At 48.1% G+C, this 13,855-nt stretch overlaps 1 protein-coding gene across 1 annotated transcript; it reads right to left on the bottom strand.

The window, feature by feature from the left end:
- Positions 1 to 493: 493 nt before the first annotated feature.
- On the bottom strand, positions 494 to 6,744 carry RIPPLY1 (ripply transcriptional repressor 1). The gene is made up of 4 exons (XM_069213636.1): positions 6,579 to 6,744; positions 5,389 to 5,464; positions 2,587 to 2,660; positions 494 to 1,763 (listed from the first exon to the last, which is right to left on the bottom strand). Exons 1-4 carry the CDS (start codon positions 6,665 to 6,667, stop codon positions 1,508 to 1,510), a joined length of 495 nt encoding a protein of 164 aa, XP_069069737.1. The 5' UTR covers positions 6,668 to 6,744; the 3' UTR covers positions 494 to 1,507.
- Between the last annotated feature and the right edge of the window lie 7,111 nt (positions 6,745 to 13,855).

Below are 13,855 nucleotides of genomic sequence, written 5' to 3'. Positions count from 1 at the left end.
TACCCATCCTTTCAGCCACTCATCCAAACTTTCACTCACCCATCCTATCACTCACCCACCATCCTTTCACTCACTCACCCCTTCACCTACACATCCATCATTGTACTCAGCCATCCTTCACTTCTTTCATCCATCCACTCATCCATCCTTTCACTTACTAATACATCCACTGGCCCATCCTACTTCCACTTCTCTCAACCTATCCTTCTTCATTTTAGCAATAATTATAAGCTTTTATCCTACAAGTTGCATATAAAAAATACCCATAAAGAGCCCGACCCTGCTGTATCTGGTAAAGCAGGGGTGTTGTTTACGATGCCCCTTGCGGGCTGTTTGGTTCAAGAAGGGACGAGGGTGGGAGGTGACCATCGTTTTAAGACGTTTTCCCTGCACATGGCCAAGAGCTCTGATGTTGGAAATATTAGGCATGTACATTCACCAGTTTGAGTAGATCTGATAATTTCAGTGTAATAAATATATGCTAACAGAAATGTATAAACATAAATCTTTTATTAGATTAAAATTATATTTTGTAGGTACAGAAGTATATACACGTCTCCATAAATTCTGAGATATAAATTAAGATGGCTATTTACAATATGTACATTCAGTGGCACTACACAATAAAGATCACATACATGACGTCAAATAGTGGACTCTGCATCCCAGGCACTCGTGTGCATGCCTTGCTGGTAACATCAAAATATCAATAAGATGTATTCATGAGAAATTTACAAGGAGGCATTAAATGTACGTGCCACCTGGCAGACATACATGTTCTCAGGGGTTGGGAATACCAGCATTCCAGACTTGCCAGAAGAAGAACTCGGAAAGAATAGACTTCCTCGCCCGGACTCCTACTAATAGTTGTGGCATATGGAAAATATGAATTCACCTGCTGTTACAAAGGGAACAGGAAGCCCACCCACATCCCCCTTGCATTTTGTCTGCTCTGAAGGAAGACTTTTATATCCTACAGACTGTGGTCTTAAACCCATGGCCTGTATCTGCAATTTAAGCCCACTTTGGGAATTAGAAATCGCTGCTTCTCATTCGAAGTTTTACCTACAATACACGAGCGTACATTTCATTTGCTGTCACTATCGACCATCAAAAACTCAAGCACATAAACGTATATGGCATTAGGAAGATGGAAACGAGACGTGTGTTTGTCACATTGTGTTCATTCACAATTCTACATCTGTAAACTGACAAAAGCCTTTGGGTGCTATAACAGAAAGTCATTTGGCTCTACTGGCCCATGAATGGAAGCCTGGGATTAAAATTGGCAGCCAGTGTAGGGTTAGTTCACCTTTCCAGGCTTGTTCTGAGCTGGATGTTTTCTGGTTGCTAGCAAACTAGACACTCCTGCCCTCATTTACATGTAGTGGCAGAAACCATATCACAAGTGCCAGGCACCCACATGTGGAGTAAGGTGTGGTAATTACTGCCCTCTTTATGGAACCATCACATTTGTTCAGCTGTCAGAGTAATTGCACAACTCAGTTCAGTTCAGGCATCTGTATGTTGTAGACGAGTGGCACGTAGATGTTTGCTGAGCAACTCCTGTCAGAGTAGAGCACTTTGTTTCCATGGCCAATTCCTCTGTCTCTTCCTCCTCTGCTTCCTCGTCGTCCCAGTCTTCATCCTCAGAGTCAGATTCTTCATAAAAGTTGATGGTGGCTTGCACTGGAAAGTTCTGCAACATCATCTCCCCATTATGGTATAAATAATCAAACGTCTTGGATTTGGGCCAGAAAAGCCTGTAAAATAAAGAAAGGTTTACATTACAAGTCAGATTATTTAGGGGGCTGCACCACACTGTCAGACAGACATGGAAGCAGTTTCCACGGTGCACTTTGCAATGGATTGCGGGTGGTGCAATATGGTGGCAGCCCATCAAACATGAAGTGGACCTTTGCAAGCAGGGGTCTTCAAACTGGGGACGGGGTCTCCCTCAAGTGATCCCCAGTGGGTGCCCGGGGTGGGGTCAGTCTCTAGCCAAAGGAAGTAATATGTTAATAACAGGGCTTTGTTTTAAGGTGAAAAATTTGAGCAGCAGTAAACCGCTCTGTAATGGGTCCTGAGTATTATGTTTTGTCACTTATATCCAAGCTGTGAGTATGTTTCAAAAGGGAAAGGACTCCAAATAGCCTTTAAAACCCCCATCCCCCCACTTCTAATAATCTCACTGTGGATACTTTTACAGGTTAGTAAGGCCTGCCTGACCGAGCAGTATGTTTGGCTTCATGTATTTGATTGCATTTTTTTTTTTTTTTAACAGTAACAGAACATAACTACAATGTTTAAGTACGTTTAGACATATTTAAACATTGGCAATTTAATATAATTGTGAAAATTTCGGAAGGGAGCCTGCTTGAAATACTCCCCCCCCCCCCCCCCCCCGCCGCCCGCCCGCCAGATGACTTTTTTTCCTCACTGGTGTGAGGGGGCACTGCCTTAAAGGGTGTTTACTCTTCTTAGGTGCACCTGTACATGCCTGAGGTGGAACTGTGACATGATTATACATAAAAGCGGAGCCCATACATCTGACAGGATAACGGGGCACAGACACTGGACACATACCTGACAGGGTGGGTGAAGAGCGGCATCGCCTTGTTCTCTTGTGCACAGTCTCTGTCTGAGGGTCTGCTGTAGGGCTGCAAAAGAGTGGAGGGGGAGATTAAAAGGAGAAGGAAACGCCATTCTTTCCAGTCTTCCATAGCAATACACTGTTCATTATTTGACGAAACACTTACACTCCCCAGGCCTGGTTGGTGAATGCTGCTCAGAATGCCATTCCCTGTGCATGCCACGAACCCGGGTAGGGAAGACTTTGCTAAATATTACACTGACCCATCTCTGGCAATTCTGTAGTCACCCTGAATTAGAAAGCTTGCTTCTTTTCAAACGTGTTTAGTGATCTTGCTACTTATTATCTTAATATGGATTTGCTAAATCGTGTGCATTCTAGTGCACGATTTGCTAAAATACTGATGTGCACGCACGTTACGCATGCAAACTGGTCCTGGCCTTCCCAGCATTACAGGGGATTGTCAGCCTGTGTTGCACGTGGGATAGGTGGTAAGAGGTGAGCGGACACGTGGAGCTTCCTGCCGGCAGCAACCCGGTGTGTGTGTAGGGGGGTGGGGGGGTCGAGGTGGGGGAGGGGGTTAGGAGGTCTACATTCTAGGGCACAGACAGAATCACTCTTGCACTCTGCCACCAGAATCTAGGTGGAATACAGCCTTTGACGTGACGAGCTAGTCTGTGCCTGCCCCACAGACCGGCAGGGGGTTGTGCTGGGAGGGGGTCCAGTCTCCCCACCAAGAGTTGGAAATCACACCTGTTCTTTGCCACCTCCTGTACATGGAGTATAGGCGGAGAAATGAGCAGACAGCCTGACCCTGCCTGACGCAGCTCGCCACAGATGGCCTTCACACTCGCCCTCTGCCCCCGACTGCTGTACGTGGCATAGAGACAGAAGGGAGAGGAGCCTGCGTGGGCCTGGCGCCCATTCAGACAGGAGAGAAGAGGGTGGGTGTGATTCTCTATTGAGCGAGTGATGGGAACCGCTCTCGTGCTCTACCGCCCTCTGCTGTGGTGTTAGGAAGATAAGATGGTGTCACTTCATAATGTCACCTCCGCCGGTGTCACTCTGAACACCTTCGAGAGGGGCATTTCTCTCACCTCTGCTGGGCCTACAAGTGCAAACTCGACCATTTGTTTGAGATAGTTTACATGGTGGGAGCTTACACCCACGGTCCTCTCAGGAGTGAGCGGCCTCGCTATAGGGCAGGAGCCCGCATACACGAAAGTTTCCAAGCGTATTTTCCGTCGAATGCCTTTTCGTAATATTGACTGCCATTGAGAACATCGTGATGCCATGCATCTACACCAACCCGACTTTCACAGCGACATAGCCAATGTATAAGAATTAATTTTGGCGCTAGCTCTCTTCCCGGACTTTCAAGCTGTTTATTGGAAACATGCTCTGACAGAGGGTCACGCTGCTGGTAAAAACATGTAGTGGGGAAAATGCGCGTCAGTAAGCTCCGCTAGAACTAGTGGTAGTTATGACTATATACACTTAGATGGGCTCGTACCAACCCCAAGCGAGTGTCAATATAAAGAATAAAAGCAACGCCTGTCATTTTACAGTGCTTAGAAACGGCAAGAACTGCGATATGAAGCGCTATATAGAAGCAATTATGTTGTTAGACTTTTTTGCCCGATTCTAGTCTGCAGCTGTAGGCCCGGGGACTAGATTGTTTAAGCGGCAAATGGCCATTTCGTTGACTTCTAAACGTGTCTTCGCTACAAATGGTGTTCTACTGGGCAGAACCCTTCTCTCCCAGTTCCTGTTAGGTAAAACGTTCTACTTGCCTGAGCGGTTCTGGATTGGCACCCCACCACTTCCCTATTCTGCATACGAGAAACAGAGCCCCATTCGCATATCAATTCAAAAAAGAGACAGCCGTATCACCTGCATTTCAATAGGACCTCCTTACAATGCAGGACAAAGGGGATCGGGAGACTGCAGGGGGCGCCGAACAAGGACTGTGTTTACTGTAAGCATGCACCTGCTAAATGCTCACGTGGAACGCTGCAAAAAGCACCTCAAACGCCAAACGCCCACCCTTCGCTGCCGCATAAAGAATGTACACAATGGGGGCATTCCTGGCTCTCATAGACTGTGCCTGGGCACAACAGTAAAACGCGCTGAAATGAGCTATTCTACGAACATCAAACAGAAACTAAGCCTTTGGGCTATTAGAGCTGTCACCGCACAGCAGCGGGCGGTTACCAGGGGAAGCCGAGGCCCCTCATCTCATCCCTAGAGATAGGCTATTGTTAAAGGCCTAAACCAATAGAGCGATGGCCAGCCGGGCGCGTGGCGGGGCTCCCTGCGACGGAATAGCCTGTCCCAGGGTGAAATAATGGCTTTCATGGTATAGGGTTTTTACATTAAAAGGTCCACTACTTGCACATTTACAGATCAAATGAGACAAATGGACCCTCCTCCCCTTATTCCGCGCCCTCTGTTCCCCGGGCGTCCTTTTGTAGTAAGCAGTAATGAGGTGGAATTGTGCTTTGGTTCACGAAAGACTGATGCCCAACATCAAGCGCCTAGGAATAATTCCATCAGTTGTGGTGACTAGTAGAGCAGTTATAGCGTATCACAGGGACCAGTTTCCGGTGTAGTTTTATTGGAAGAGCAACCATTATTTTCCAGTCATTCCAAAAATACCACTAACGGTGTTAGAATAACGGCGTCAATATGGAAGCTCGTGCCGACAATATATTTAACAAGCGTGTGTGAGGAAGTTCAAGGAGTGCAAAAAAAGGAACAAGGATGCCCGTGCAGAGCTGCATGGGGACACTTACACATAGTTGCTGTTTCCTCCTCAGGCTGGCGTTGTCAGAAGCTGCGATGAGCCAGGGTCTCCAGAAGAGGGCAGAGCTGGAAGAAGAAGAATCTGCGGTTAGTGCACCACACTTTGCAACACGGAGCCTATCGAGTCTATTTTTGCAGTCTTATAGGTCGAACGTAATCCATATGTATTGAAATACTTTATATGGGCAACAGTTATACAACATACGGTCACTTTTTTTTTTTTAAACACAAGGAGATTAAGCGATTTGCCCAAAATGTTGAGCCGAAGACCAGACTTGAACCCGGTGCCCAAATTTCCAAGTCTGCAGCTCTGGCCATAACGTCGCATTCTCCCCCAATTCCCACACCCATTAGATAAATATGGAAGGTTTTGTTGGGTGTGGTGGCAGTTGGGGTTGCGTCGCAGAGGACTAATTTGGACAATTACAAGAATGCAGCCCCGGCAGTCGCAAAGGAAGCTGTCATGCATAACCCCACAGATGAAGGGAGTAGTGGGATGGCATATGCAAAGAAGAGGACCGGCCACTGGTGAACGGATTCAGGGCGCTTTCTTGGCGCGAAGAAATAAAAGATAGGCTAATTTTAAAATTAGCCTAAATCAGTGACACCTTTTAAATCACTGACACTTTTCGTAACTTTTGCCACCATCTCACAGAAGGGATCATACGCCAATTCAAGCACCTATCTCATAGTTGTCGGCCAGACCAGGATGGCAAAGTAGGTCAAATACGACAAGCAAGTTACAGCCACACCTCTGCCCCCTTAGTAGTTTTGAAAATATAATAGCTCCCGACTACATCCGAATGCCACAACTGCATCAAAAACTTGGACACCGCTTGTAATGCGGACGTTCCCAATCCGAACTAAATACACTGCCCGCAAAAATATAAAAAGACCACCGTCAATGAAACGTTGCTTTGGAGACCAATGTAAACTATTTAACAGCACATCGTTGTAATTCGGGAGTTTTCGACCTGGCTCGTGCGATGTATGAGTGAGCTACTCAGACGTGGCATTCTGGTACTTGTAGTTTTACACATTATACATACACAGGCATTAAAGCGCTCGAAGCGAAATCAAAATAAGGGGAGGTTCTACCACAACATAGAGATGAGAAAAGGTTTTGTGATCAGCAACGTACACCCTAAACACGAAAGTACTCCTGAAGGCATATATTTACCTGACTCGGTGCTCTTGTGTTGAGTGGCTGTACGCTGTGCATGGCCGCCTGGGGGCCCCCACTGGTAGCTTAGCACAGACAGGCTCCATAGTCTCCGTAAGACGAGTTTGGTGGGTAAGGGAAGCTAAAATCTCTGTCGCTGCAGCTCTTTCGGAATGCCTCAGCCTCCCCTTACACGCCTTTTATAACCATCTGGGAGTGAGGGCCGTAAATTGTCCCCTGTGGAGAGCAGGAGGGCCAAAGGGGGAGGGAATGTTTTCGGTCCCAGGATGCAAAATGGGTGTCCCAGTTGAGCAAACAGCGCCCCGGCAGGGGGGTGAGATTTCTGGAGCTCCAAGTGAAAAAGAAAACACAGGAGGGGAGAAGCGAGACACCATGCGTGAGAAAAGTCCCACAGAGTAGGATGGGGGCGCATGAGGGCCGGCAGGGGTCCCTGCTAATGACAATTAATGATGGGCATTAGGCCGCGTTTGCTCGCAGTGATGGGAGCTGGGCAGCTGCAGCAGGGCAGGCGCCAGGCATTGGACCAGGCACTGATGGACTCGAAGGCAATGTGTGCACGCAGGCCCCCTTCATGGAAGGACACTTGTGTCGTTTTTGGAACCACGGATGCCAAGTCTACCCATACACCCCGCAGCTTTAGCAAATGGAGTCCACCTTCCAGCAGATGCAGCAGCGTCTAAAGGATTTTAGGGGCCCTGGGTCAAAAAGTAATATTGGGGCCCCGTCTTCAGAACAGTTTTCAATCTATGATCCAGTTTCAGCTCTTTCATGCCCTCTTTAGCCAGGTCCTTGAAATTGCAGAAACACACTGGCCAAAATTCTAAATATGTTTACATTTGATATTCAGCGACATTGACGGATGTTTTCAACATTATAAAACAACAGCAGCTCACTAATAGTAGTACAAATAATCTTTGTGAACCTCGCCCATTTTTCAAATGTGAGATACTGTTTTGATCGAAAATACATTTTGTTTATGGATTTTGGATGATGTTGAAAACTAGAAACATTTCTCTGCACAATGTCTCTTGTAGACCCACACATCACCGGAATTAAACATAACTTAAAGGAAAACGTTATTTAAAAAAATATGTTTAAGAATTATTCAAGGCCATCAGACCAAGACTCTGCAGAGCAGATCTGGCATTATTAGGGCCGCCCTGAAAGGCTGGGGTCCTGGGCTAGGGCCCACTTTGCCCATGCCTTAAAACGTCTCTGAGCAAATGTCAGAACTTCCTTAAAATGGAAGATTTTCTTGTGTTATGGGATTGAATCGCAGGAGCGATGAACAGGAGACACAGGTGGAGGCCCCATTTCTTACACCATCTAACTCTGCGCCCTTGCTCACCAGCTGGTGTGAAGGTTACTCTTTGGGATTCCGAATGCTGCCCCCTCACCTCTACAGTGCTACTCTAGGAAATGAGTTGGAGGACTCCCCTGCTGTTAAAGGGTGATTCTCGGGTTCACTTCTGCGCCCCACAACATATCAGAAACAGAAGGCATACTAAGACAAGGGGAATGGGTGGAGGGTGATGATGATTCCCCCACTCTTGCCATCGCAAAGGCATTGTAGTCGGTCCCAGCCTAAATAGCTGTGACTGTTGCGACGGTGGGAGCAGAAATGACACCATTAAAGCGCACCACCCAACAAATGCAGAATCGACACCCTGACAGAAAACCTTGGCACTCGCCCCCACCTCCTGGCCAGCGAGTCGCAAGCGAGGGGAGGGCGACCAACCCTTGGGGGCCCTGGGTCCTAATGCTGCACCAGGTAAGTCTGGACTCTTTCCCTTAGGACCTGGAGACCCCAGTGCTGGGCTGTGTGCCCTCCTGATACCCAACGGGACAATGACAGGAACTGATCTGTCTTTTGGAAGAGGGCCTTGTTTATTCGAGATATCAGTGATTTAAAACATGGCATTTTTACATCATTACATTCATAAGTTTGATCAAATCACAGAAGACAAAAAAGTTATTTTATAACAATCAAAAAGACATTCACAACTAATGTACACAAATGCAGGCTCAAGAATCAAATGGGAGATCTAAACCAATGTACAGTAATGTATGCTCACTGAAATTACAGAAACAGTCTTCATTTTAGCAGATTCACCCCTAATTAGTCTTCCAGCACTAAGGTCCAGTCAGCCTTCATACCTAGGAAACCACAGAGGTGGATCCCAACTGTATCCCTGAAGGGTGGTCCCCACTCCTGGTAACCTTGTCCTCACCCCAAGGGGCCACCCCTCCAACACCAGGCTGCCCACAGGAGTCCTAAAGTGAGACTAGGAGCTGGAGCCCCATGCCCTACACCATCTAACTGTGTGGCCTTGCCCACCAGCCAGTGTGAATGTTACCTTACAGGATTCAGATTGCTGCTGACCCCCTCAGTGCTGCTCTAGCAAATTAGTTGAAGGACTCCCCTGCTGTTATAGGGTGATCCTTGGGTTCAATTCTGCACCACCAGGGCAAATAGGGCCTACTGATCCTTCACCCACCCCACCAGAGAACAGTTTCTGTGTGAACGCCTAGAGACCACCATTAAACAAGTTGGTACCCATATCAGACAAGTGAACTCTATCTTGTTGAAACATTTGGTTACCCCTAATCAACTTGAATGGTATGTTCCAAAGCCGTCCTGGCCCTGGGCAGAGTTTGACTATTTCAGCATTGAGGTGCCTGACTGACACATTCAGGGCCCTCGCCTGTTTGCTCAGGCCCAGCTTGCACTGCGGTATCATATGCGACCAGGCGGTGGCCATTTTGGGGAAAGTTCTGCCCAGCCAGGCCAACTCCCCCAAGAAAGCTTCCCTGACCACCCAATGCCCCAGCTTTACCATGTCGTTATCATCCAATGTGAATGATGATTGGATGTGGGAGCTGCAGTCCCAAGCAACCTTTTGTGTCCTCCTCCAGTTGGCACAGCTGACTGATTCTGAGGCCCCCAACTCCGCACCATAGAAAAAAGATGTCCTTCAGTTCAGCAGGCTTCGACCTACAATGCAGTTGCAAATGGTAGGCATCCCGCCGCACAGATGAGTGACCGTGTGTATGAAGCTGGCCTGCTGTGTTGTGGAGACATATGTGTTGGCACCTTATACCAGGTCCAGGCAACCCCTATTAGTAAATGAATACAGTGTCTATGAAGCCAGGGCTCTCTAGCGGTAGCAGTGGATGGGCAGCCAAGACTTATCTAGGAGACATGCAAAGCTTATGCAATACCACAATAGTCACACAGTAACTTATCACACATGAAAGGAACCACACGGTGTACACAAATAAATGTGCTTTATTACAGTAACACTACACTAGATTACTTATAGACAGCCCCCCCAACCAGAGGTAAGTATAGACTATATATATATAAAATAGCAATGATAAATTAGCATAGAAAACAACAAGCATTGCCAAAAACTGTAGAAAATAGCAAGGGCCCTAGGGGAGGGCCAAACTATATACTAAAATAGTGGAATGTGAAGTTAAATCCCCCACCCAAGGATATGGAGTAGTTAGAGTGGAGATGGAAGAACTCTGGACCCCAAGAGGTGAGTACTTCAGTGACTCCCAGCGACCAGGAGAGCAGAGGTAAGTACCTGGTTTTCACAAGGACTAACAAGAGGACTTAGAAAATGGATTGTGCAAAACAGTACCAGACCAGAGGTAACCAAAGGTGGACTCTGGAAGAAGAGGACCTGCAAAAGAAGCAGACAGAGTCCAGTCCACAATGGAGTGTCCAGTTGGGGCAGGAGCCAGTACCCACCCTTTTCTGGATGAAGATCCGAGTCGACGGGGGAAGGAGAAGACCAGCTGTGGAGCCCAGGACCTGCAGAGGAGTTCTTGCGAGCAGTGAAGACGGTGCCCCACTTCGGTCCTCGGGTTGCAGATGGTAAGTGGTTTAGGAGAACCACCAACAAGCTTTGGCAAATGCAAGACAAGGCAAAAGAAGAGTTGCAAGGCTGAAGAGGAGCAGTAAGGTCCAGAGGACTTGACCCTTCGAGGGAAGTTTGGGCTGACCCTCAGCAGTCAGGAGAGTCAGCAGAAGCAGTCACAGCCCCCACAGGCAACCCACTGGCAGCAGGCACAGTAAGTTGCAGTCAGGCCCAATCAGCACACATGAAGAGGATTCCCACAGTGCTGGAGCAGCAGAGGAGAGACTGACCTTGCAAGGATGAAGTGCTGGGGCAGGGGCTACTCAGAGCCTGAACATCCCTTGGAGAAGGAGACAACATGCCTTGTTGCTGCAAGAGTCACAGTGCACAGGGGTACTGTCATGCCAAGACAGGCAAGGGCTCACCATCTCCCAAGTTGTACAGCGGGCAAAGAGAACCAAGGGGACCACTCCAGTCTACCACCTGTGATGCAGGATTCATGCAGTTCCAGAGGACAGCGGGCAAAGAGAACCAAGGGGACCACTCCAGTCTACCACCTGTGATGCAGGATTCATGCAGTTCCAGAGGAGAGCAGATCCACGCAGCCGAATAGCATTGCTGTAGGTGCTGCAGATGCAGTGGAGTGACTCCTTCACTCCACGGGAGATTCCTTCTTGCTTCCTAGTGCAGCTGAAGTCTTGCCACCTCTCAGGAGGAGTCTCTGGCTTCACCTATCTGACCTGGCCACTCAGATGCTCCCAGAGGCCTCTGCACATCTTGGTTTCAAGACGGCAGAATCGAGTGGCCACCTGGAGGAGCTCTGGGCACCACCTCTGGGGTGGTGATGAGCAGGGGAGTGGTCACTCTCCTTTCTTTTGTCCAGTTTCTCACCAGAGAAAGGACTGGGGTTTCCTAGACTGGTGAAAAGCGGTTTATGCAAGGAGGGCTCTTCACAGCAAACCAGTGGCTTTGGGAGGCAACCCCTCCCAAGTCTTGTAACACATATTTCGACACAGGAAATCCTTTGTTCTGCCTTCCCCTGCCTGAGCTGGTCAAGCAGCAGGAGAGCAGAAACCTGTCTGAAGGGCTGCAGCAAGAAGGGCTGCCTGGAAAACCCTGGAAGACTTGTAAGAGCAGTACTGGGGGGGGGTCCTTTAAGGAGCCCCTCGAGTGCATGGAGACATGCAGTCAATACTGGCAACAATATTAGGGTATGAATCTGACATGTTTGATAACAAACATGCCCAGGTTTGGATTTACCATTATGTAGCTAGACACTGTGGTCAGTACACAGGTAAAATGGCTTCCCCGCACTTACGAAGTCCAGTGCAACAGAACTGGGGTTCGTAGGGGCACCTCTGCTCATGCAGGGATGCCCTCACACACAGGGACCTGCACCCTGCCCTCTGTGCTAGGAGGGCCTACAATAGGGGTGACTTACAGTGACCTAGTCCAGTGACCTGTGGTGAAAGGGTGCATACACCTTTTCACCAGGCTGTAATGGCAGGCCTGCAGACATATTTTGCATGGGTTCCCCAGGGTGCTTTAATTCTAGCTGCAGCCCATGGGAGACCCCTAGTGTCTCAATGTCCTGGGTACCTAAGTACCATATACTCTGAACTTATAGGGGGACATCAGTATGCCAATTGTGGAGTGCAGAAAGGTCCTAGGTAACCACATTTGGAGGGAGAGAGCACAATCACTGGGGTCCTGGTTAGCAGGATCCCAGCTAAAACAGTCTCAGCACACTGGTAGCAGGCAAAAAGAGGGGGGTAATCATGCCAAAAAGAGGGTGGTTTCCTACACAGAGGACCCAAATAAACTTGTAAGGCATACTAAAAGAGAAAAAATTGAGAGTGAGAGAGTGAGAGAGCACAATAAACAATCAACATAATGTGAAATAAGCAAACTCACAGCAACTCGGGGGATGAAGGGAAGATAAACCAGCTACTGCTGCCGCAGTTGCCACCTTAATCCTAAAAGAATGTGAGGAGTCACCCGCAGGGCCTATCCCATTACTGGTGAGCACGTTGAGAAACACCATCAAGAACTGGTACTGTGACAGGCACTCTCCATTAGCATGGTGAAAAGCGCAGAGGATTGAATTGTGGGCCTAACCGAGGGGTACGCCTTAATACACATGAATTGGTAGGGGATTGACCCCAGTGATACTCTGAGCTCTAAAATGGCTCCTTACCAGCTTGGTCAGTTTTGGACCTCCTGAGCTTGAGGGTAAGCTTGTCTGGGTGTAATCAAGCATCCGCCCACTGCAAGCTGCCAGATAAATCAGTTTAGGAAGACCCCACTATATCTCCCTCCCTAAAAGCCCCCTAAAAGGCAACGGAGAATGCCCCCCAAACAAATCAATCTCATATGTGGAACTGTACACCCTATGGAGGTTGGCCAGTATGGCACCCAGGATTTGCACATCAAAGGGCCTCCTCCTGTCCTTAACTGTGCCCTCAAGCTTGGCCCATCCTGTTAAGGCCTTCCTCACAATGAAGCAACTGTCCACATCCCGAAAGCCCTTCAATTTGGCAAATAAGCAGATTGCGGCCAAATGTGTCCTTGCATAATAGACCGGCCTGCCCTATGACCTCTACACTGCTAAGAAGAGGCAGAGAGAAGCGGGTGAAAATGGCTCTGACACACCCTGCCCTTCCAAAAAGGCCCTGTAAGTTCCGAAGCATTTTTGGTAAGCCCCCCTAGAGCGCTTGGTCAAAGAAGCTGCCACTAAATCTGGTAGTGCATGGCTCTAATCTTCCACAGAGATGCCGGAGACTCTGTAATGCACCCTGCTGCATTAGAGTGAAATTCATGGAATTCGTGTAACTTGGAGTGAGATAAAGTGTCAACTGCCTTTTTGTAAACACCTGGTACGTGCCTGGAACTAAAGACAGCATTCAGCTTTAAGTAACGTAAGACAAGGTGTTTCAGCAGTCTCAGAACCTGTCTACAGGAGGCTCCCTGTTTCTTAATGGCCTCAACCACTGCCATATTGTCTGAAAAAAAATTACCGACCTGTTCTGGAAAACAGTCGACCCAATTGTGACCGCTACCACAATAGGACACCATTCCAGAAAAGCAACATTGTTAGTTAGGCTGCAATCATGCCACATATTGGCCTAGTCAGCCCTGCACTATTGATGCCCCCAAAATAGCCTGGAAACCCACGCTGCCAGCCGCATCAGTAACCAAGACCAAGGTCTCGCTAGAAATAGGTGGGGTTGGCCATATTACAGATCCATTAAACTGATGCAAAAATTCTTGCCAGATAACTAGATCTCTCGCACCTCGGCCTGCAGTCTAGTATGATGGTGCATCTGTGTGAGACCCACTATTTCCCTGCTATTGATCTAGAGAAGGGGCATCCATGGGAATATTGGAGAGTGCAAAATTGAATTT

Source organism: Pleurodeles waltl, chromosome 2_1 (assembly GCF_031143425.1).
Source record: "Pleurodeles waltl isolate 20211129_DDA chromosome 2_1, aPleWal1.hap1.20221129, whole genome shotgun sequence".
Classification (NCBI taxonomy): domain Eukaryota; kingdom Metazoa; phylum Chordata; class Amphibia; order Caudata; family Salamandridae; genus Pleurodeles; species Pleurodeles waltl.
This window is presented reverse-complemented; position numbering and strand designations above follow the sequence as displayed.